The sequence below is a fragment of the Pongo pygmaeus genome, chromosome 1 (genome assembly GCF_028885625.2).
Source record: "Pongo pygmaeus isolate AG05252 chromosome 1, NHGRI_mPonPyg2-v2.0_pri, whole genome shotgun sequence".
NCBI classification, from domain to species: Eukaryota; Metazoa; Chordata; class Mammalia; order Primates; family Hominidae; genus Pongo; species Pongo pygmaeus.
Window position 1 is genome coordinate 111,547,550 of NC_072373.2, and position 25,907 is coordinate 111,573,456.

Below are 25,907 nucleotides of genomic sequence, written 5' to 3' on the forward strand. Positions count from 1 at the left end.
AGAGATGGCTGAGCTATATATTTCAATTAGAACTCTGTGTTATGGTCAGAAGTTCTGTGCCAACACAAGAAAAAAAATCACACAATTATTAATGTTAACTGAAGCATGGTACCAGTGAAGAGAATATCCATAGACCAGATATAAATTTTTTTCATTAAAGTATGGGCTTTTTGTCCCCATATGTGTTCTTCAGAATACCAGGATTGCCTGGAAGTTTGTTTAGGTTCTTTAGACATCTTATAGGTAGGGTTTAGATTGGGGTTTTGTCAATTTTAATCATTAAATACTTTTATATTTGCAGATTATCTGAAGCTGGTATTTTTTTCTTCCCAACATTTAAAGTCACATTTTTACATGTAGCAAAAGGGCATCTATACTTGTGAGACCAACTATTGGCATGACAGTGATTCCATTCCCTTACTGTGACACCACAGGAAACATTAAATGCACAGAAAAAAGTTTATGGCAACCCACGCACCTCTTAACCCAGCCAGACCCACTACTCCAGTATTCATTAATTTCATTCTGCAATGATGATTTCAGTTTCCTAATACTCAAGGGACTGAAAACTCCTATTATTATTTGCCTAATTTTTATCAAGAATTTACTTTATGATAAAGCTTTTAATACTTCTTTAGTATAAATATCTACATATTTTTAAATATTTGGAAACATCTACTGTAATATATTGAGATCCTAACTGAGACTGCTAGGTCTCGCTTCCAATTTCTGTATTTTCATTCTCAGTGTAGGGTTGCCCTTTTTCAAATAAGAGATAATATTTGCATAATTATTACTTTTACAGGCTGAAAAACACAAAGTGATTCTACACATTATAGTGCTGTCCTTTACAATACTCATTCAGAGATGGAGACTCCCAGGGTATCTAGGCTAATTTGATCCTTTTACAAAACTGACAATCTAGGAGTGTCAAGATCGGGTCCAAAGACATGTAGTGATTTGTCACATCAGGAACCAAATCTTATATTTTCTCACTATTCCATTCTTCCTCCTTAACAGTAAGTTGTGACAATCATAACATTTTACGTGGACCTTGCAATTCAACTTATTGTGCAACTCATTGACCATGATCTTTCCCCATATTCAGTCTGCCTCTAAGTCCTCTTGATTTTTTCTATAACATCTCACTTCTACCTCTTCCTTTTCATTCTCATGCCTTCATTATAGCCTAGACTTACATCATTTGATCCCTAGGTTTTTAAAAGAGCCCTTTACTTCTACTCATCTTGGAATTACCTATTTGTTTGTCAAACCATTTATCTTTCCTAAACACTGCAAACACTATGTTAATTCCCAGTTTAAAAATTGAAAGTGACCATCGGTAATCCCTTTGAACAAAGTCTAATTAGCCTGCCTTCTTCTGCTGTTTCTAGTCTGGCTCCAGACTAAAGCCACAGGAGATCCCACAGGATAACCAAATTGAGTTGTTACAGGCAAGATAGTTCCCTCACTACTGTATAGGCACATAAAGGAGGCAATGAGCTCCTGGAGAAAGTTCCACTCTGGGTAAGACAGACATTGATATTGAATCCTGATTGTCAGCCATGTAACAGGGTAACCTCGAGCATCTTTCTTACCCGCTCTGAGATTTATTCTCCTTTTGTCAGATAGAGACAATAATATCCACGTCAAAAACTTGCTGTGAATATTAAATGATGTTTATTTCATTTTATAAATATTTCTATAAAACATGGCATCTAATACACCTTCAATAGATGACTTATCTCTCTCTTTTCTGCTCTCTCACTCAGTCTCCTTGCTTGACATGAACTTCTACCTTTCCACTCCTTGCTCATCCATCCAATCTTTGAGGCTCTCTTAAAGCATGTCTTGCAGCAAGCTTTCCTAGCAACCCTAACCCCCTGTTTCTCTTCCTTCACTTTGGTTCTAGGATCTCTCTTATAACTTAATACTTAGTTACAGAATGTCTTGAAGTAGTTGCTATGTATTTCATGTTTTTTAGAACACAAGTATTAATAGAACATGAGCTGCTAAAAATCACATCTTACTCTTCTTATATGTCCCCCAAAATAATTAGCATGGTTTTAGGCATGTAGTATACACCCAAACTCTATACTGAATTAATTTACTGATTTACTTTGAAATATGAAGAAATGTGTGCTATGGAAACCAGGACAGCTAGTTGAATTAGATGTTTTACAGAAAACATTTGTATTAAAGGCATCACAGCAGATACATAGGATGATTATGATTGTGTCCTGAGAAGAACTATGCAATGACCCATTTCACTTTTCAGAGATATTTCATCTGCCAACCAGAAAGCATTTAAGTTAGAGTTATTTAGAACATTTAGTTTACAGCCTTTCCTTATTATACTTCTAGTTGAGGAATCACATTTTAATTTTTAATTTTTTTCTATTATTAAACATAGCTTAGTGACAATAGCTGAGTTGTGCTTAACTTAGAAAATAGTAATGGAAGTTCCTAGAGTTTTGAACAAAGCTTCTAATTCTTATAAAGGGCTGGAAAGTAGATATGAGTTCAAGATAGGTATTGTTGAAATGTTAATATCACAGTCCTCTTAAATAAAGAAAGTTATAAAATACATAGATCATAAACTGGGTCTAAGTAGGATTTGGGAAGGAAGAGTTCAGTTGAATTGAAGTGCATGAAACCCTTATAAATGTAGTTTATCAAAAAGGAAAATGCATTTTATTAGACATAACCCTTGAGCAATTTTTGAGAGGCAGCAAAGAGTTTTTCAACTTTTTGATCTTAAACAGCAAGCTATTTCTTATGTTAATGTGTATTTAAGACTTACTGGAAATACTCATAATATGAGCTGAAGACTGATGTCTGGCAGCAAGCAGATTTCTGGAATTGAGTTGGCTTTTATTACTATATTTTCTGAAATATGCTTTCATGGATATTTACAAAACAAATTGCCAGTTCACACAAAGGTTGTTTTAATAAAAGCCAATGAAAACAACTGAGTTGCTAGGAAGAATGTTAAGAGGGAAATGGACTTTTCATAACCTCACATTATAATTTCTCTTTTTGGACAAAACTGTATTATTTGAATGAGTTTGGAACTGAAGGGAATTAGTATGTCAAAATATCCACCTAGATGTTATATGTGATCATTTTTATTGCAAGTGAAAAATATTAAATATGAGTAAAATATAAGTGTTGCCAATATGCGTTTGGCAACATCCTAGGAAAATGTTAGTTAAGAAATGGTGACTATTGACCATGTTTCAGCTCTAGCCATAGAAACCATCAGTAGCTCCCAGTTCCCACAGGATAAAATCCAAGGTGTTCTGCCCAGCTTTCACAGCTCTGCCTAATGTGGCCTTTCTCTGCCTATCTATCTTTATCTTCCTCTACTCCAGTCAAATGGTCCCCAGGTACATGCTGACTATACCCATGCAGTTTCCTGGCCTGGAGATTTCCCTGCCTCCACTTTCTCACTCTTTCTCATTAAAATCCTCCCCTGTATCTTTGAGAAAGAAATTCAGTTCACACCATTACGGCCCTCACTGACATCCCTGCTTTCACTAAACTACTTCAATGATTGTTACCTTTGTTATCTCCTTTAGTTGCTGCCCAAGAATTTAAGTGTCATCTACTGTGTCTATATTCTCTTACAGAATATATGTTCCAGCACTGCTAATGCTTGGGACATAGCAAAAGTTTAGAATTTTGAATTCTCTCCTTGCTGGCTATAGCACCTGATAGTGATAAGCACATAGTGGTCTTTGAAAAATATCTACTGGATTAAATTCACTGATTATTTGTTACTGCCTTAGCCTCATGGCCTGTTTTCTTTTTTGAGCTCCAGAATCAGCTAACTCATTGGTCATGGTAACTTAAATTGAATATCTCCAAATCTTAGATACTGCATCTGTAAATCAGGAGTGTTAGTCATACCTCTCTTACAGAGAGTGAAAACATTGCTGAAAAGAATTAAAGGCATCTAGATCATAGTATCAAAGACCTAAACTGCAACTTTTCCCTTAAAACCTATTCTTTGCAGAGTAGTCACCTTCTCATTGAATGATGTCACCACTCACCCAGACAGACACTAGGGCCCAAACCTTGCATTCATTCTTTTTTTTCTCTTTTTCTGTACCCATAATCATTCCTCAATTCATCAATATAAGCCCATTCTTGTATTGCTATAAAGAAATGCCAGAGACTGGATAACTTATAAAGAAAATAATCTTAACTGGCTCACAGTTCTGTAGGCTGTAAAGGTAGCACAGCAGCTTCTGCTTCTGGGGAGGCCTCAGGAAGCTTCCAATCATAACAGAAGGCAAAGGAGGAGCAAGCATCTTATATGGCAGGAGCAGGGACAAGAGAGTCAGGGGAAAGAAGCCATGCCACACACTTTTAAATGACCACATGTCACGAGAATCCACTCACAATTGTGAGAATAGTACCCAGAGGATTGTACTAAACCATTCATGAAAAATCCACCCCCATGATCCAGTCACCTCCCACCAGGCCCCACCTCCAACACTGGAGATTACAACTGAGCATGAGATTTGGGTGGGGACATAGAACCAAGCCATATTAATCAGTAAATCCTGTTGACTCTGCCTTTGAAATGTACCTAAAATCTCTACTCCTGTATCTAAAATCTATTCCAGTTAGTTATCATCCTCAAATTATTACTTCTGATGTTTAGTTTTACTTTTATTTTAATTATAATGCAATTCAATTTTTTGTGTGAATAGTTTTTAATACACATAGTATATAAATTTAAGATTAAATATTTAAAATGAAAACCCACAGTAAAGAGACTTCAAAATTTGGTTATTTTTCTTAATGTTTCTTTTAGTATCATAAATAGGTAAATATTCTAAATTTCAGGAGATTAAAAGAAAAAATCAGTCACAACTGGAGGCATGTTCTGATATTGTACAAAAATCATTATAACCTAAGTAAACAATTTGTATTTCTAAAATGAAAAACAACTTGAGTCAACTTAAAAATTGATTAATTTATTATTGCTAATGATATACATGTTGGATGGAAATGAAGTTCAAAGTTTATGTTGTTAGTAGCTGAACAGCAAAACACTTTAAAAAAAATCAGAGAATTTGTTAAAGCTCATGTTTCTAATAAAGAAATTTTACAATCATTAATGAAAGAAAACTTAAAGAACATCATGTATCAGCTTTATGCATTAAAGTATTTGAAATAAAAATTTTATCAAAGTGTATCAATAAAGTAATTAAAAGACATTTTTGAACATATCATCAGAACTTTTAACATAATGTGTTATGTAGTTAAACATAAGTGAGCATTGTCAGACATGAAATACTTAGTTGAGCCTCAAAAAGTAATATCTACACAGATATACCATTGCAATGTAGATTTATGGTCCTGACTTTGTCAAAGCATTTGTCTACTGAAATGAGAAAGCAAACTTTTTGGAAAACGTATAATACAGTGAAATTTTAATCACTATTAATAAAGCTTTAAATACTTTATGTAAAAGTATTTTAATAATATTTAACATGCAAAATTTTAAGATGCTGAAGATGGTAAAAGTTTTTTGTTGATCTGGTGGGGCTAGAGAAAATAGCACCTGCAATAGCTCAAACAATATCATTGATTACCAAGAAAAATGGTTTCAATGATAAGTATTTACACAAAAATTGTGCCAAGGTGGTGACATGCAGAAGGTCTGGAGTTTTAGCCTGCAATTTTAGAAAAAAATTAGACAAAATGACAAGGAAATAAATCTTCCAGCACTGAACCCTGTGCTTTTAAGTTTTACTGTATAATTTATTTCATATCTTGTATACAAATAGTTAAATAAGATCCATCTATGGATGATTTCCAGGGATCCCCACTGTTAACATTTCTCTATCCAGAGAAGTGCCCAATTAACCTTACCTTTGTCTTTAAGCCAGTTTTCTAGCCATGACAAAACATTTCCTATACTTCCATGGTAACTCAATATTTTTCATACAGAAACTTGTAAAATGCTTTCAAAATGTTTGAGTGAATTCTGTTTCCTGGCTTTCCCTTGTCCTCACCCTTCACCATCATTATTCTTTGTGTTGTTCTTAGTGTGTTTTCTGTTAAATATGATTGTAATGTGCCGGTTTGGGTGGCATGGACACTGTAACAGTTTCTCCAGCAGCATATATTGAATAGAAATAGAAAGAAAACCTCCACAATTATATAAACACCAATGAAAAAGCATGTGATCCTAAAAATCTATATGACTTCATGTATGTATGTAATATTTGAGTTTTTGTTAAACTAGTTTAAGGTTAGGAATATTAAGTTCAACCACCTCTGTCTTCACATCAAATATTTAGGATGCTGAGTAAAAAGAAAGATTTTGGCCAGGTGCGGTGGCTCACGCCTGTAATCCCAGTACTTTGGGAGGCCGAGGAGGGTGGATCACGAGGTCAGGAGATTGAGACCATCCTGGCTAACACGGTGAAACCCCGTCTCTACAAAAAATACAAAATTAGCCGGGCGTGGTGGCGGGCGCCTGTAGTCCCAGCTACTTGGGAGGCTGAAGCAGGAGAATGGCGTGAACCCGGGAGGCAGAGCTTGCAGTGAGCCGAGATCGCGCCACCACAGTCCAGCCTGGGCGACAAAGCGAGACTCTGTCTCAAAAAAAAAAGAAAGATTTTTTTTTAATTGACACTTGTTACTGTAACTGTAAAGTCAAAGCACCCCCTAAAAAGCCTATTGTTTAACTTGCCATGCATATCTTATGAATTTGGCACCAACCTAAGACAATATGTGAAAAATGGTTTATTACAGCCATATTTCAACTCTTGATGAAGTAGCGTCGTTGTCTGGGGTAAATACCCAAGGTTCTTTGCCTCATGCCAAGGAAATCAAGGACACAGACACACATAGAGTGAGGTTAAGAGTGGAGGTTTAACTGATAAAAGAAACAGAAAGGAGAACAGCTCTCTCCTGCAAGAGAGAGAGGCGCCCGAGTGGGACTCCTGGCGCCCTTGCCCCGGAAGTTTCGGCATCACTTGGGAATTTGTAAGAGATGAAAATCCTTAGGCCCCAACCTAGATTTACTGAATCAGAAACCCCAGGAGGACCATGGTGATTTGTGCTTTAACAAGTGTGAAACTGATACACATTAGCATTCAAGACATGCTCTAAGTCCGTGATCACAGTGCAAGTATTGCATTACTTGTGTAATACAGACACTAAGTTTTCATAGGCAGGCAGAGGACACTGTTGGGCTGAGACACTTAGGGAAATAGTCACAGGTGAGGCAGGACTTTCACCTGGAAGGAGGGCATTCTGAATAAAAGGACGAGGCTGAGCAAGGCAGAGAGCTGGGAAAACTCAGGACGTGTTTGAAATACCACAGGTAACCACTAACAATAAAGTGTGCTTTACACAATGGTTATTCCTTAAAACAACCAAAAAAGTAGTATTCCCATTTATGTGAGGAAATTCAGACACAAGAAGTTACACAGAGCAATTTGCCTGAGAGCAGTAAGAGTTTAGAAAAGTAATGAAGACATGGTGTTAGAAATATGTTAGGAAGAGAATGTAAAGGGCTTTGAATTCCACACTTCAGAGTTTGGGCTCTTCATGAAGGAAGACACAGAATGATAAAGTTTATGTCTTAGAAAAACTAATAGATTGGAGATGAGAGTAGCTGGAAGCTTAAACAGACCCTATAGATGGTGTTTTCAATAGTTCAGATTCAAAGTGGTTATAGGTAGAACTAGGAGAATAGTGATGAGAATAAAAAGGAAGAGACAGATTCAAAAAACTCTTGGAAGAGGGCAACTGTGATTGCATATCTGAGAGAATAATGAGGGAGGATTTTAAGTTATGATGACTGGGAGAAATGGCCAACTTCAGACTGACAAATTTAGTAGAATGAACTTAGTTTTTATTGTTCGTGATAGGGAGGTTTTTTTGTTTGATTGTTTTGTTATGTTAGGGTTTGGAGAGATATGAAGAGCTCAGTTTTAGACATGCTGACTGTGAGATTATGGCAGAACATTAAAGTAGAAATGTTCATCAGGAAGTCAAAAATATGGACTATATAGCTCAGACTGCAAAGTTGGAGACGTAGACTTGGGAATTGTCAGAGCAGAGGCAATAGCATGGGAGTAGTTATAATATCCATAGCTACTATGTGCCAAGAGAACAGAATTCTGTGGGATACCTAAAAGCTCCTTGTTTATGGGACAGAAGAAGAGAAAGAGCGTGATGGTCAGAGAAGGAACAGCCAAAGGAGTAAAGACAGAATGAGAACAGGGTGGTGTCTTAAGAGTCAAATTAGACAGAAGGTCACAAAATGGCAATTCAAGTCTCCCTTATGGCCTTTCAGGATGTGGGAGCTTTCGGTGTAGGTCACATGTTTGGGGGAGTTTGACTATGAAGTGAAAAGGTCATAAGGGAAAATGGTTAGTGGGGAGTCTGGGCTTAGGTGAAGGTGGCTATGTATGTGTGAAGTAGGGATAGAGAGGAAAGAGGAGTGGATTGAAAACAAGGCGAGGCGAGGGAGAGATGGGAAAATTGAAGGAACACAGTTAGGGAAGAGGTCATTTGCTCTAGTAAAAAAAAATAAAAATAAAAGAAGGAATCAGAATGTCTTCTTCAGCCCAACAAAAAGGAGTAAGTTCTTGGGGCCAGTGAAGGATGTTTTCAGATGGAAAATGTAAAAAGGAGAGGAAACTGCGGCAGGAAAACCTTGTGCTTCTCAGGCGGTGGGAATGAGGTCACCATGTAGACAGACAGTGGACAAGCAGGACATGGACAAAGAATTCCTTCCACTAATTCTTCAAGTGACCTCTGCTCGTGAGGGTTTTCCTAAGACGCAGGGAGAGATGGGTTCTAGGTCAATGCATATCACCTTGTATTATAAGTGTTTCTATATCTGTTTCCTCTACTAAACTGTTGGTCTTTTGAGAGCAGACACTTTTTTTCAGTACTTTTTTAAATGCAGAAAAGCATGAAAAGATAATGTGGCAAGCACATTTGTACCCTCACAAAAAATTATTTCCTTTTTTGAAATAAACCTGTAAAAATAAAGCTGAAGAACACTTGTCCTCACCCCCATTCTACGTTCCATTTCTTTCTCTTTCTTCTCAGAAGCAAACACTAATATGGATGGAATACATATCCTCTTAGCCCATGTATCTATTTATCTATATTCATGAATAACATAGTATTGTTTATTGTATGATATCACTAATAGTTAATATTTACTGTGTGAGTACTTATGTTGCATGTGCTGCCCTAGAAACAAAGGATGTAAACATAAATAAGACAAGAGCAATTAAAAGAAATGAACTAAATCTGTATATCTCAACATGGATAGACATCAAAACATAATGTTGAAGGAAAAAAAAACAAATTGCAGAATTGGTTAATACAATATGAAACAGTTTGGGCTCCATTTTATTCAATTTTGCATCCTTCATTTCTAGGGCAGCACATGCAACGCAGGTACCCACGTAGTAAATATTAATTATTAGTAAATACCTTTGGATGAACAATATGATAATAGAAATGGACACTTTGTACAGTGCTTTATAGCTGTGAAATACTTTTACATGTAATCTCTTTTCACCGTTTTTGTGTATTTCTCTCCCGAGGCTGATGCTGTTTAAGGGAAGTGATTATGCCTTATGCCTATTCCCAATGCCATGCCCATTTCAATTTTTGTAACCCCTCAGTAAATATTAGCTGAATGAATGAAGGACTTTCTGCTCTAAGTATTATTATTGTTTTGCTAAGGTCTAGGTTGTGAGTACTTAAATGTTTTTCCAAGGCCATGTGGTTGGAATCAGGACTAACAATCAGGTTTTCTGATACTAAATCCAGTGCTCTTTTTATTACACCATTGAAAGAGCTATTGTAAGGACTCTATTAGGGAATCAATATGAGAGGAATAATTATGATGAATTACTGCCCTAACATATCCAATAAATAGACTCCATGTACCTGTGTAATTGGAGAAAATTAAGAACCATAACCAGATCTAGGGCTTGAAATTTATTCTAATCATTGACTGGGGATACTTTGTCACGTGGTCGTTAAAGGGGGTTTATATTATGAAGGAGATATGTGAATTATGAGGGTGTGTAGGATTACACAAGTGAGGGAATGAGTGGGAAGCAGTTTCACTCAAGTAGAACCGCTCTTGCTAAGGTCAGTGGTGACCTTCTAATTGCCTTTGACTACATACACAATTCCTCCCCGGCTTTAGTGACACCTTCCCCCAGTTCTTCACCTGTCCTTCTTGTTTGCCTCCTAAGAAACCCTTCCGTGGCCTGACACGGTGGCTCACGCCTGTAATCCCAGCACTTTGGGAGGCCGAGGCAGGCAGATCACGAGGTCAGGAGATCGAGACCATCCTGGCTAACACGGTGAAACCCCGTCTCTACTAAAAATACAAAAAATTAGCCGGGTGGTGGCGGGCTGCTGTAGTCCCAGCTACTCAAGAGGCTGAGGCAGGAGAATGGCGTGAACCCAGGAGGCGGAGCTTGCAGTGAGCCAAGATCCTGCCACTGCACTCCAGCCTGGGCAACAGAGAGAGACTCTGTCTAAAAAAAAGAAAAAAAAAAGAAACCCTTCCCTATAAAAAAAAGATAATTGCATGAAACGCTAAAGAAAGTTACAAGCATTCTCTGAAGAAAGATCTCAGGAACTACTTCAGACACCTCCACCCTCCACAATTTTATCTTCCCTCCCACTAGGATTGATTGATCTTGATCAATACTTTTACCCTCCACTTGTCTGTTTGGGGTCTGACCTCATTTTCCTTACCCTGTGACAGGTCTCCACTGCCTTTTACTTTCCTAGCACAATTGCTGTGTCCTGAGCAGCTGGAGAAGTCAGGATTACTGCACAGCACCAGCTCTGGACCCTAACTCCCTCAATAAAACCCAGTCAGGGCCACTGATGTTAAATAGCCTTTACAAGAAATAGTCTCTAGAAATTTATTTCATGATACAAGCATTGTTTGCTCATTTTCACACTCCTATCTTAGTCATTTTGTGTATCCCTTAGTTTGTTACATCATACACATTTAGTCATAGTAATGTAATAAATGCTCGTTGAGCTGAATGACTACTCATTTTTGTTGAATTGAGGTAGGGCACAGATTCCCTGACACTCTTCTTGTTCAAGTTACAGTCTCATAGTTTTTCTGACACACCCCTAGGGAGTTATTGGAGAAATTCCCATCATTCCCTGCTAGCATAATACAAACTCAGCTCCCTAGAAGATCTGGCACTGCTCCCTGGATCCTCTTTCTTTAACTTTTCTTTCTCACCTTATCATTTGAAGACCATATTTGTAGACCTAAAAATCAGAACGCATGGTCAGACACCTCCTGCTTTCAGATATTAGGGATATTATGAGATATGTAATTGGGCTGACAAAATATTCCCATTGCTTGGACGTTTTATTGAATTTGGGGAAGAATAAGATAGAGTTAGTGTAGCCAGGACGATCTTGTGTTTGTAGAAGTAGCCCTGGATATGCTCCACTCAAGATGGATGTAGAAATTAAATTATATCCATGGCTTTGTAGTAAACAAGGGATAAATGAAGATGCTTGTATTCACTGTAAGAAAATAAGTTGTCCATGAGATTGAATTAACCAATCAACAGCATGGATGGCTCATGAGAATGAGTATTGGTCGGTTATTTTGTTTCTTCTGGGTAGCCCTAGTGCCAAGGCACAACAAATCCATGAAACATACACAAAGCTTAATGTATAAATGACATTTACAATAGAGGAAAGAAGATAGAAAAACAAAGCAAAAGGGCTACAGGAGAGTAAGTAATGAGCTAACATTAAGTCTTGAAAATATATCTTATTTTTTAATGTGGAAGATAGTGATGCAACATTGAAGGAACTCAAGCAAGGTCAAAGAAGGTCTCGTGCTTGAGGAACGAGTTGATGAAAGGTTGTAGCTTTTAATACATGAAGATGAAAAGAGATCTCCTTTTGGGGGGGTGAGTCTCTGATTCCAGTTTTACATTTCTGGAGCAATTAGCAGGACTCCTCTTGGCTTTTCTTGGTCTCCTCTGTTAGAAGAATGTCTCTGATATGTAATATTTGTTTCAAAACCCAAAGAAGCTCGTTTCCTTTTGAGGTTTGCCTTACTTTTTATGTTCTGAAGTTCATTTTGAACCTCAGATTTTGCTCCAAGCCATAAAACTGGTTGGATTGTACTAACATAATGGAGCCGTAATTTTAGCCCACTGTTGGGGGTGGGGAGATAGTTAAGGTGTGTAGTGGCTCTGTGGTTTCTCTGTGGAGTAGAATTCCCTGCAAAGCTTTTCCATGTGGTGTTTTAATAGCTGTCTTAAAACTCTCTGATGCATGGAGCAGAACCGAATTAAGCTCATGTGCTAGATTGGTGGGATGGGCCAAGGACTCTGTGAAAAACGAAAGAAAAACAATCAAACAGCCTAAGCCAGAGGCTACACGGTACAAAGAAGATCCCCAGGACATATCTAAATTCAAAATTCAAAATTACTGCAGCAGTCACCTCTTTTAACCCATTTTTGCAGAACTTTCTACAGGAAATTAGAATATTTCCCTTGCATATATTAATATTTTACATTTACATGGTGCTCAACAAATTTACAAAATGACCCTAAGTATATTCATTCTTGGGTCCTGCAATAATCTTTTGAAAGTTGTATTAATAGATTCATAATTTTAAATGAGAAAACTGAGTCACAAAGATAAGCCCAAGGTCATTTGGCTAAGAAACCACAGAGGCAGAATTTGACACTACCCAAACCTCTCTGCATATCTACACCAGAACTTCAATAATTTTAATTAGTGATCACATTTAATATTTATGAAGACAAGGAAAACCAGCCAGACAGTGTATACATGCATAGTAAAGCTGTTTCTAGACTGCTGTGTTTTCATCAGTGAATATAAGCCATGTACAGTGTTGTCTAAACATCAAAGGAATGCGCTCTTTCTCTAATTCAAATTCTGGGTGATTCAGTGGCATGACTCCTTCCAAAGTGCTGAGTGTGGCTGATAAAATGCCACATACTCAGTCAGCCCTCCCATGCTAAGCATGTGTAAAAATTCTCTTTAGTGTGTGGTTTTGGCTGCTAAGTTCAAGAAACATTTATTGAATGCTTCTATATGCCAGGCACATGGGTGAAGCAGGAAGTTGTCTAGGGGTCTGTTCTGGTATAATTCTAAGGGAGCCTTTTCCACTGGACCAGTCCACAGCCTTAAATACCGCCATTAGCAGGACATTCCTTTGTTAGTCCAGGAGTCACTGGGATTCCTTTTTGGAAATGCAGATATTAGAAGAAATACTTTAAAATGGTCCTAGCACTAAAGCCTCTCGGTGTGTATATATATATATATCTATAGTCAAATCAACTCTTAAGACTCTGAGCTGAATAGCAGGTAATACCTAGGAGAAGGAGTTAGTAGATTCTGGTTAGGTCTGTAATGAGCCCTGTGAAGCCAGAATATAGCAGCAGGCCAGGAAACGTGTCTTATTGCACTAAGGCTCCCTATCAGAAATAAACTTCAATTTATTTTAAGAACTAGCCCTGCATGACATCCGTGTTTTAGACCTTGATGCCCAAAATTGATCAGATTAATATTTGCAGTTCAACCAGCAAACAACTGATTCATTTTCATATTTTTTAAGCCAAGTAAGCAGATCCACATCTCTAATGAAAAGTAGCCTGAGGCTGCTTTCTTCCCCTAGTCCTCTGTATGGCCACCTCAGAGGTGATCATCTTCATAGTCAGCCAGTGCACACAGTCTAAAACTCAGTGTCTTCTCATTTGACTCTAATTGATAATTGGTTTGTTTTTATGGTTGGTGATAGGTTCATGTCTCTGGCAGACTTGTACGGGGCACAAAATGACTTGAAGATTTCTCCTGCCACACTCACATTCTCTTCCATAGCTCTGAAAAAATTACTATGTATTCCTTTAGAATTTTCAACATAATATGTTCATGATTCTGGCCCTCTCTTCCAAGGACCCAAAATACTTTAGAAGCATGTCAATTAACAAGTTTATCATTATCAAAGAGAAAATTATTGTAGAAACTCTTGTTCAAACTCATATTTGCCTTTTTGTGATGCAACCATTGATATTCTGATTGATTTTTTTTCCCTGGGTCTCCCATAAGCTCTCCACACATGAAGCAGCTTGCATGGACTAACCATGTTTGTTCTAATGACTAACAAGAGCAGAAGCCCCCCAAAATAATATCCTTAAGGATGGCTAGGATTATTGCTAGGTGCTGTGCTCAGAAGAGCTTTCTATAGGTTTTCTCATTCAATCTTCACAACAGTCCCAGTAGACAGGTACTGTCATTATCTTCATTTATGCATGAGGCACAGAGAAGTTAAGTAACTTGCCCAGGGACACACAGCTGGTTTACTGAGATTCAAATCTGGGCTCAGTGAATCGAGCCCAGGCTCCTAATTACTGTGCCACAGTGACCCATGCTTCTTCAACGGGCCACCACAGTATAAAGGAATCTAGTCATTTGTTGGCAGGGGGTGCTTAGGGATCTCCCAGGTCATTGGCCCCAGTGTGCAGATGCCTGAGTGGGGAAGTAGGGAAACGGTCAGGAGGAAAGGAGAGCCCTGGAGTGGTTTGCCCCTGCTCCTGTCAGTGGTCTCTATACTTGCCTTGTCACCTGCTTTTCATAGAGCCCATTTTGAAGGATAGTACTTAAGGCTAGGTCACACCTGAAGCAACATCAGCAGACTCGTCATTATAGATCCACATAGCGCATTGCTGCAGAGTGTGTCTTTGGGATGGGGGTGGGGTTTGTGTGCAATAGAGGGAGTAAATCTGCTTTGCCCTCCTTAATATTTTCTCAGAGACAGCTTTGGTCTTCCCAATGAAAATCATAACTAAGTCAGTCTTAGACATGCAGCTCTTCCTGGGATAGAAGCTGTGATATGCTAGTAAATGTTTAGTAACCTTCTCCAAGTGGACATCTCTGATTTGCAGTGTTTGCCATCGCCTTAGTTTGAATACTCCTACTGTAGCATATTTCAAATTATTAAGGCAATCTCACTGAAGAGAGTTGGGAAGAGCCATGAGCAATCGGCTTCAGCACATCCCTAAACAGAGGTCAAAAGATTAGGGTGAATCAAGCAGTAGTTGCTGCAGGAGGCAGATGTCAGGTTATAGCCCTCTCCCAGATTATGGACCACGACAGCACACACTGTGTGCTGCTTCAGTCTGCCTCCCTTCTCTCCCCACCCCACCCTGATATTCTTCCACCATAAATCAAACTCATAAGAATTTCCAAGGCACCCTGAAAAAAAAAAAAAAGAAACCACAGAATTTGCAGCCTATAGGTAGTAGGTTGAGAAGGGAAGAGGGAGCAGGCCATCAGGATGCCTTCTGATGGGAGATGGGAGAAAACAGGAAGGAGAGAGAGGGGAGGAATGATTTTATAGGCAATGCAGGTTTGGATGTGAGTCTTTGGCTGTTTTCTCCTATCTGGAGGAGCGTCCTCCTTCCCCTAGCATCTGGTTGCATGTCTAAGTCACTCCTGGGAAATATGTCTAAGCAGAGGAATGGCCTCAAGGCCCAATTCCCAAACCATTGTTACTGACCCCTAGTAGGGACCATGTTAGATCAGATATAGTGTGTTCTCTTCCTAAAGGACTCCAGGGCCATGGACTGAATACCCTGCAGTTTCCTGACATGCTACATTCTAGCACTTTATGATTCGAGGGTCAAAACCATCTCAGGATCCAAATGTACTCCCTGTTGCTTTAAAATATCAGCCAACAGATATTTATGTACAGAGCTCTGCTCCGTTTCCCATTCACTGCCAGGCATCACAAAGTGCAAAAGCATAGAAAACATCATTTCTGACCTAATGAGTTTACAGTCTAGATGAGAAAACATGTTAGCCACATACATGGTCCAATTCCTAAATAAGGATTACTTTAACAGTATAATCTAATTAAGTGAAACTATAGCACTTATAATAAATTGTGAGAGATATATAATTAGAGTCTATCATAATAACTACTTGTTTAGTAAAGACAATAAAGAGATTAGTGCATAGCATGGTCGTTAATAGTATTCTTGTTTATTATATAACAACATATGCCCATTTTTAACATACATTTTCAACCTATTTTACAGTTAGAGTCACACAAATATGATTGTAGCAGCCAGTTCAGTGTAATAAAAATATTTCTTCTGCTGGCCAAAAGCCCATACCAACACTCCTTGCTGATGGAGATCCAAGACTTTTTTTGAAGGAAAAACCTGGTATGAGAAAGACATTCACAAATCCCTGTCCATTTTGCAGTAAATCTACTTAACAAAAAGGTTATCATCTCAGCAGAGTATTGACATAAAGTACAGGTTTGCATATCTGTACAGTGTTAACTAGCTCTTAATAAAACCAGACTTTTTGAATGTTGCATTGATTTTACCTGGGGCATTTGTACCTCTTCTCCTAATAAGGGCGCTGACCACTACTGGTTCATAGAGCTTATCAGGCCCTGTTCAGTTCTGGGTATAGGACTGTGAGACTCTCATCTCGAGTCCTTCAGGGACACAGGCATCCTATCATACTAGCAGAGGCAGTAGAAGAGGGCTTGCAAGTCCTGCCCTTGTCTTTCCCTAAATCAGCAGATTACTGGTGCTAATAGAGGGAAGCAATTACAATCCGATTGTCCAAACGCTACTGTTCACTTGTTTTTGAAAAGGCTTTGCAATTGTTTAAGAATGTGAAATGCCTAAGTAAAATTTGGAGAATTTGCAATATATGAAAGAAAACAGTTGTAAATTTACCCTGTGTCTCTGGGACAGTAGGCTTATGTGAGACAGCCAGTTTCTCTGCATTTACATGAATACTTTCCTGCCTTAGGAGACTACTATGTAAGTGTCTGGGTTAAGAAGCCCTCCTGCTAGGCCTCAAATTGGGTGAGACTGGTAAAGTAAATAAAAGGAAATGGATTGTGTCCATACATGACTTCATTCCATCCTTTGAATGGCTTTATCAATCACTAGGAGGGGCGAGACTCAGCAATGATCACGTACAATACATGCCTTCAGGTCACAGAGAGCCGACTTGATTTCCTAAGCAGCCGACTTGATTTCCTAAGGTGCTTTCGGTGTGACAGACCCAGACCCTCTTCCTTCACCATTGGATATATCCAGAATAGCTTTTCTGAAATTATTAATCTTTTCTTTCTTTCAGCTCTTGCTACTAATTACACCCAAACTTCTTAAACTATCTTAAACTTAAACTTCTTAAGATAGTTTAAGAAGTTTGGGTGTAATTAGTAGCCTGTGGTGAATTGGGTTGCACACATTATACTTTCATTTGCCCACAATGGTCAACCCTTGTTTTCTCCATACTAAATTTCTTTTTCTGTCCTGTGAACTTAAATTTAAGGACTTCATTTAACTGCATGTTACGATAGGATACGGGTGGAGGGGTGTTTTTGATTGTATTTTGCCAAATCTAATCTGTGTCTGATTTTTTTCAAGCTTTTTATTTCTAAAAGTGCCGCCTGTTGGTGGAAGTTTGGAATCTCTGGTTACCCTGAAATACTAAGAGAAACACTCAGAAATTGTATTTGCAGAGAATTGCTTATTTAACTATGCTGTCCAATTAGACATGGGGAAATGACTTGTTCTTCATTAGTTGAATATTGCACATTTGCTAGCATCTCACTGCCCCCTGCTGCAGCTCACAATGAGTGCATCCTTCTCTGTAGGCATTCTCAGTTTGTGTTATTATTGTCTGACTGGTCCTTGTCATGCTTGCTCAGGTTCTGGCCATATGATTAGACACTAAACCATAACTCTGACAAAGTTATGAGTCCTGTTTTGCCACATAGATGCAATTTTAAAGCACACATTTAGTGGGCAAGAGAGCATAGATGGGAAACTGGGACAGAGCTAGACTCTTAAGACCCCTTGAAATGGGGAGATGTGGCCTGGAACCCAGCTCTCCTAGAGAGCTCTAAACAAATCTGAACCTGCTCTCGCCTGGGCAGACTGTCTCAGAGTGCCATGACTTGGAGGAACAATTTTATGTTAAGATGTCTCCTGGAGCAAAGGAAGGAACAAGAGCTTTGCCCTTGAAAGAAAGAACCTTGGGAAATTTCTTTAACCTCTTTGATCCTTTGTAAAATTATAATTTTTTAAAAAGTAATCATATGATGTTTTAAGGATTTAATACCTAATGTCTTTTTTTCTTTTTTCTTTTTCTTTTTTTTTTTTTTTTTGAGACGGAGTCTCGCTCTGTCACCCAGGCTGGAGTGCAGTGGTGCGATCTCGGCTCACTGCACTGCCTCCTGGATTCATGCCATTCTCCTGTCTCAGCCTCCCAAGTAGCTGGGACTACAGGCGCTCTCCACCACTCCCGGATAATTTTTTGTATTTTTTAGTAGAGATGGAGTTTCACCATGTTAGCCAGAATGGTCTTGATCTCCTGACCTCGTGATCTGCCCGCCTCAGCCTCCCAAAGTGCTGAGATTACAGGCATGAGCCACCATGCCCAGCCTACCTAATCTATTTTTGAAGGCCTATACACATGTATACATTTGAGATAAATATTTCCCTGATAATTTTATTATGACCAAATAATCTATTAGGTGCAATTTAAGGATTATGGAAAGACATTCTGAGCCCAAAGACTTATTCCCAAAACTGTTCTGAAATGATCACAAAGTTGTAAGCCATGTCTGTGGTCTCCATGAGGTTCTGCCAAAATGACCTTGAACAAGTCATTTAACTTTTTTGGACCTTTGTGTTTCCATCTATAAGATAATAGTGAACCTATCTTGTAGGGTAACTTAGGGATTCAATGAGATAACATATGCCTGACACATGGCAGATTCACAATAATCATTAGTTCCCTCTTGCCCCTCCTCTCTTCTTTTTTTTCTGGTCTGAAATGGTCAACACCTGCCTTGACACCAAATACTAATAAGTAGATGGGTAATGGACTACAATACCCTCTTTCTCAGTTGCCTCCCAAAGAGCAGAAAGACAGCCTTTTCTTGTCACCATTAACTTTCAAATATTGGCAAGGAAACTTGCAGTGGACAGCGGGATAAGGGGGTAAAGGTGGTTATTAAAATCTTCAGTTTTGGAAGGTGTAGCCACCAGGAACTTCAAGGTATTGCCTGTCCCGTAACTGTGTGTACTTTATTGTGAAATGAAAGAGATTTTTCCCCTTTAATGATGACTACAGTTGCAGCTTTGACTGAGGAAGCAGACAAGAGAAAAAAGGCATCTAATTCAGGAAAGGTCATTACACATTATACATATCGTATCTACTTTTAAAAGTCAGAATGTTTAAAAAATAAATGGTCAGTCTTCCCCTGGTGAATTTAGAGACAAAAGAATGTTTTTAACTCGTAACAGAGGAAACCACACAAAGTCACACCTACCTGCATGCGTGCATGCACACACACACTTTGCAAGTAAAATATACATTTTTATGCTTTTACATGTGTTTTTTGTTTTGGTGGTAGCCTTGAGAATTGGATGAGTCTTGTTAGGTAGTTAGTAGACTTCCATGGAACTAAATAAGAAGGATTTAAGGACAATTGCTCTTTGATGGTAAGAAAGAATTTATACTAAAGTATTTTCTCCCACCTATACCCTAGTTTTGTCATCAACCTGATTATAAACTGGGCAGAAACCAGAGGAACCACATAAAATGATGCATTTTGTTAAATTTGTGTGACCTTTTCAAATCTTAGACATTGTTTTGGTATTCACCAGGAGACCATTTTACTATATTTGAATCAGACCTCTAGAGAGGAGCTAGAGAGTTGCTTAGATATTGCCCTGTCCAACCCCTTTATTTTATGAATGGGGAAGCTAACCCCCAGAGAGGTCACATGACTAGAGTGCCCTCCCTTATTATTCCCTCTCTTTTCTGATGTCTTTATCGTATTTGTTTGTTTCATTTCTCCCTAAAATTGTTAGTGTTCAAAAGCAGGAATACTGATTTGCGTGAGTAGCTCTTTCCTCAGCACCTCACAGTGGGTAATGTGAGGTAATCCAGTGAGCGCCATTCTTAATCTCCCAATAGAAATTACAATTACAATAAACAAAGAGAAAAAAGTACTGAATGTAATTCTTTAGTAACTAATTTTTTTTAAATTATTTGGTGCGAAATTTCATGTCCAAGTGTAATATTTTTGCCCATTTCTTGGGAGTGGAAAGGACTCACTTGTGAATTAGCAATAAGATTCTTGTGTTACATTAAGAGAAAAAGATGTGGTTCAGTTCTCATTTGGCAGCTCATCCAATATGACCCAACATTTAACAGTTTTTTTTCAGCTGCTTTTATATTCCTACCACTATTTAGAGTCTTGGGATATACCAGGGAACAAAATAAAGATTCCTGTGTTTTGAGACTACATCTTAATGTATATTTGTGACATAGGAATGAACGATTGCTTTCCAACACCAGATTATTCTTGGACAACATTCTAGTGAAAGTGTTGTTTTAAAAAATTGTCTTCCTCAAAATAAAAGGACTAGTTTCTCCAGAAAATTGTTTTTTGGTCAAGTTGCATGAAATTTGGCACAATACTGCCACCTTGCGGCTACTTCATTCAGAAAACCACATACATTACAAGGTCACCTCTGTCTTTCAAGTAAGATTTACAGGAAAATTATTCTGTTTCTCAGTGGAAATAGTTGACACAAAATGACCTATTCAGGAATATTTAAAATCTAATTCCATCTGATTTTTAATAGAACGATTGGCAGGCCTCCATTGTTTTTGTGGTTGGGAACCAGATTGAAGATGATCTTCTCATCCAAGCCCTTACCGTGGCTGTCCAGGTCCCTCAGCGTAAACTCTTCAGTATGGTATCGTGGCAAGACATTCTCCAGCAGGTACCTGTCCCTTCCTATCTCAAAGCCACCTGAAGACTTTTTTACTTAAAATAATAGAATAGAATTATAAAATAAACTATCATATTCTTGGGCTCTTTTGTAAATTTTGATGGATTATTTTAAGTAACTATTTAGCCAAAATATATTTGAGTTGTTCAATCTGGAAGAATTTATTTTTGTTTATTAATTTTGTTAATTCAATATTCATTTATTTGACAAAGATTTCTGAGGTCATACCAGGCACCATGCTAGGTTCTGTGACAAAATATTTAATTCAAGTTAAATAATTATAAAAGACTAGACTATTTAAGATTCCAGGGAGGTACATGACTAATTGAAAAATGAAGGCTACAGAGAATCATAGCCGTCAGAGGTCAGAGGATATCAATAATATAGAAAAGATCTGCCAGATGGCACATACCCATACAATTACTGACAGCTTACAAAGTAACTATAAATATTTTACTTAATTCATGGGTACCTCTTTCTTGCTAGGTTTCCCAACCCTTCAGATCACCTAGATATCTGAAAGTTACATATATCTAAGTATTCTTCAATTAAGGCTTTTTTCATCATAAGTAAATTTAATTTTCTTACAGATTAATGAAATAAATACACTTGTTGGATCCGCTTCATCTAAAAAGGCAAAAAAACCTGTAGGAGGTAATGCTCCTTTGTATTATGAGGTAAGTGAACGTGTTTATAGAAGAGATTTTTGTGTTTTTAGAAAAAAGAATTGAAGTAATAATTTGATAGCCATTTTTAAATTTCATTCTTTGAAAATAAATGCCTGCTCCTCATTGGAGATATTTGTTCCCGATGGTGAACACACACACACACAAAATCTGCCTCCTTTTAAAATTTTAAAATTTCAAAATTTCCCTTTACAAATAAAATTTCCTAGATCGTTTATACCATCACTGCATCTAATTGAAATAATTGAAAAATATAAATCAGAAACTTCTATACACACAAAGTATTGGGTCATACTTTCTCATGATAATTGCTGAGTATGTGACAGCATTAAGGAGAGTCATATGATCAGTATATTACAAAGTGTTCGTTTCTCGAAAAAAAACAATGTAAAAATGCGCCAGAAAGTGTTTCTTGTGTAAGACAGAGGTACAGTTGGAATGATTTTCCATCAGTTTGTGAACTTGGTGCACGGTTTACATCCCACTTTAATCGATATGAAAATAATGATACTCTTCGGATTAATGGTCCGTTCCATTTCCAACAGCTGCTTAGTATAAAGTCTGGCTTGGCTGACCCAGTGGGCTTGTGCAAAGGACGTAGGACTCATTCTCCGTATGAGGGGATTTCCTCTCACCCTGCCTTGTTAATATCTAACTTACAGCTTTCAATAAACTATAAAAATCCAGTGATTAATTAGAATATCACTTAAAATTTGTCAGGCACTGTTTTATGGCTCAGTCGACCTAAAACATAAAGAGTTTTGAATCTTTCTAAGACGAACTTGTTTGCACTTTATTTCAGTGATGACTAATAAAGTTTTTATGTGTCTCAGGTCTTGGGTGCTTACATACGGTCTATTTAGTATTGCTCGAGTACTATCTGAACACGTTTCATTGGATTTATTCACAATAGACAGTGCTGTGAATTTTATAGCATTAACTCTTGCTACACTGCGCTCACCATCATGCCAAAGTTATCTGTGCTTTTGCAGTCAAATAATATACTTTGTCTCTTTTATAATGTTCCGAATGTGTGTGCTCCACTTGAAACATTATGTGATACATGGATTTAAAATACTGGAATTTTTCTTCTGAGTGGCTATAGAAATCCACATCCAATTCTCAGGCCTGGGATCAATTAACCCCCCAAAAGATTCTTTCTTCTTCACAGATACTCAGTAAAAATCAGAAATGATAGCAGGCTAGTTTTGATGTCTAGTCTGGACAGGCATTCTGACTTGGATGTGGGATAGCACAAGATTACAAACCCAGAGTTAAGTTAGAAAGCCATTCCTCTCCAATATGTGCTGCGACTCTTGGTTGCATATTCTTCACTCAGGGGAGGTCCATTTCACATCTGGCTCTACCACATTCTTCCAGTGGAGCATTTGGGCAATAAGCCTCCCACACTCGCTCACATACACTCTTCTGAATGGTTCCAGAAGAAAAGAGAAGGTGGGTGGAGTGCCATGGAGACTGAACCTGAGGTGCACCAGACATTCATTAATGCCAGTCGCTGAAGCAAAACTAATAAAGACCATAAAACAAATTCAGGCTCCTTGTCAGCATCAGCCAAGGACAGGTTGCACATCTGGAGAAGAGGGGAATATTTCCCATCTCAGTCCCTTCACACTTAGGACCTGCTCAAGCACTCTGCTGCCTGGTACCTCATCCCAAGTGAATTGAAAAGTCACTGGCAACGCCTGCAGAGCTGCATGGTAGTTGTGAGTGGTGGCCATGGAATAGGCCCAGAAAGTCTCTTGGGACTTCTGGACCTTTGAGACATGTGGACAGTGTGCTCATGAATCTATTTCTGTTTAGAATCTTGCATGGTTGTAGCAACTAACGAGAGGTGAAGGTGGCTAGGCTTCTGGGTCGGGTGGGGACTTGGAGAACGTTTCTGTCTAGCTAGAGGATTGTAAATGCACCAATCAGTGCTCTGTGTCTAGCTAGAGGATTGTAAATGCGTCAATCAGCATTCTGTAAAAATGGACCAATCAGCACTCTGCAAAATGGACCAACCAGCACTCTGTAAAATGGATCAATCAGCACTCTGTAAAGTGGACCAATCAGCAGGATGTGGGCAGGGCCAAATAAGGGAATAAAAGCTGGCCACCTGTGCTAGCACCTGGCAACCAGCTCCTGTACCCTTACCGGAAGGTTTGTTTTTTCACTCTTCATGATAAATCTTCCTGTTGATCACTGTTTGGATCTGCACCAACTTTAAGAGCTGTAACACCACGAGGTCGGTGGCTTCATTCTTTGAAGTCAGTGAGACCAAGAACCTACTGGAAGGAACCAACTGCGGACACACTAGGAGGCTTGATAGAGGTAAACTCCTGAGGAGCAAAAGCCTTGCTACATCCAATTTCTCAAAGGAAACTCTGCACTGTGGGAGAAGAGAAAATCTAACAATTCCTTATGTTACATGGTAACTTTTTAGAAACCTCCATTTTGGAGATAAGGAGCTCACAATATAACAGCCATGCACTTAAACACATGTATTTACTTCTGCTTGTAGAGTACTCTCGTTAGCCTTAAATCAGAGCCTAGTTATTCTTATTTTAAACACAATTTTAACCAATTTGACTTTCTGGTTTCCTAGCCTGTGGTTGATTAGAAGCCGCAAACTAAAGTGAGACTTCTCTATAGTGTACTTCATCCATGAGGAGTAAAATAGTGTCAGAGCCTCATTACATATTTCCAATAATGACTCGAAATGTCTGGGCTAGCAAAGACTGCATTCCTAAGTGATTTGCTCAAGTTTTCATTTGGATGACTTGGTGTTGTGTACACACAGCCTCATTATGAAGTTGTGTAATTTCCCCTGAAACCTTAGAATTTCATCTAGCCATGGCATTGTGTATATGAAAGTCTTTATTTATAAACCATAGTTCTTTGAAAAACTGCTTAGATTTGTGCTAATGTAATTCTGTAGAGACGTAGCTGCAGCAGCTCATTTGTTCGTTCACATTCTCTTTTTGGAAACCATGTTTTGCTCTAGCAGAAACTACTTCAAGAACTCATGTGGGAATGAGAACAGAATATTCTTTGTGTATATTCTCAGGAATGTTGGCTACTGCTTTATTATTATCATCATCATTATTATTTTTTAATAATGAGGATGAGGATGACCCCATGCACTGGCATATAAGCACCATTTCCCACATGTGAATCCTATTTGGGGATATGGACACATTTGAAAATATACACTTATTGCCTGCATTATATAGTAGCTGGTTTTACCAAATATTAACAAACATACTCGTTAAAGCACTAGTGCCAGGCACTATCAGACAATGAAGAGAGAGGAAGGAATATTAATATTATAAAGACTCTAACCTCAAGAAGCAAAGACTGTAAGCTCAAGAAGCTTAAGAACAAGCTAGAGGGGAAAAAAAAGAACAAAATATATATGGACGTAAGCCTGGCACGTGGTAGGCATTCAATAATAGTGCTGAATAAGTGAATAACACAATGCAGAAAATAGTGAAGTTCTTGAGAGACAGGTAAATTGTATAAGAATTCAAAGGAAGATGAGATTATCATTAGCTGGGGTAGTTGGCAGGGAGGGGTGAGACCCAGAGGCATTTTTGTGGAAACATTGCCATTTGAAAGGAAAGGACCTGATAATTTTGATCTTTTACATGTATTACATCAGTTAGCCCGCATCACCATTCTGAAAGGAAATATAAAATCCCCATTGTACGCACGGGGAAATGGAGGCATAGAGAAGGTAGGAAGTCTGCTCACTAGCAAAATGAAGAATTTGGGTTTAACCAAAGGTAAACCTGTAGCACCAAGTTTTTCTACTTTATCACCAACCAAGTAATCTTTCACTGGTCTACCCCTTGGATGGGTAGATTTGACTTTCAAATGTGGAAGAGGGCATTCTAAGAAAAGGGAATAGCTCAAGCAAAGCCATAGGAATGGGAGAAGACCGAATTAATGTGTACTAAATTTGTAGTTACATGGTATAATATATACTAAATAGGAAAGATGAATTCCGTACATATTTTAATTGCAACATTAAAATCCTAAAGGTGGAAATCTATGAGGAAACATTTCAAACACTGGAAAAAGTACATGCTTTAGATTCATGCCTGAACTTAAGTATACTTGCTACCTATGCACAGATAATTTTCTGTGTATATATGCTTTATGGCCCACATAGAGAATCTGACCTGTTCATTTACAGTTATAGTCAGTCAGTCCTGACCAAAATTAAAAAGGAAAATATCAGTAGTCATTCAAAACCAACTGAAATGTTCTCGATGAGAGAGTTCTATGTGTACCATAAATGCAAAGATTCTCCCAGTTGTGACTAAATCTGATACACAGT

The 25,907-nt window shown here is 38.1% G+C and overlaps 1 protein-coding gene across 1 annotated transcript in view; it reads left to right on the forward strand.

The window, feature by feature from the left end:
- Nucleotides 1-25,907, forward strand: part of SPAG17 (sperm associated antigen 17) — a 233,433-nt gene that overhangs the window by 12,559 nt on the left and 194,967 nt on the right. The window contains exons 2-3 of the mRNA XM_063651455.1: nt 20,730-20,870; nt 21,470-21,556. Coding sequence (XP_063507525.1) covers nt 20,730-20,870; nt 21,470-21,556 — 228 coding nt within the window. The remainder of the gene's footprint in view (nt 1-20,729; nt 20,871-21,469; nt 21,557-25,907) is intronic.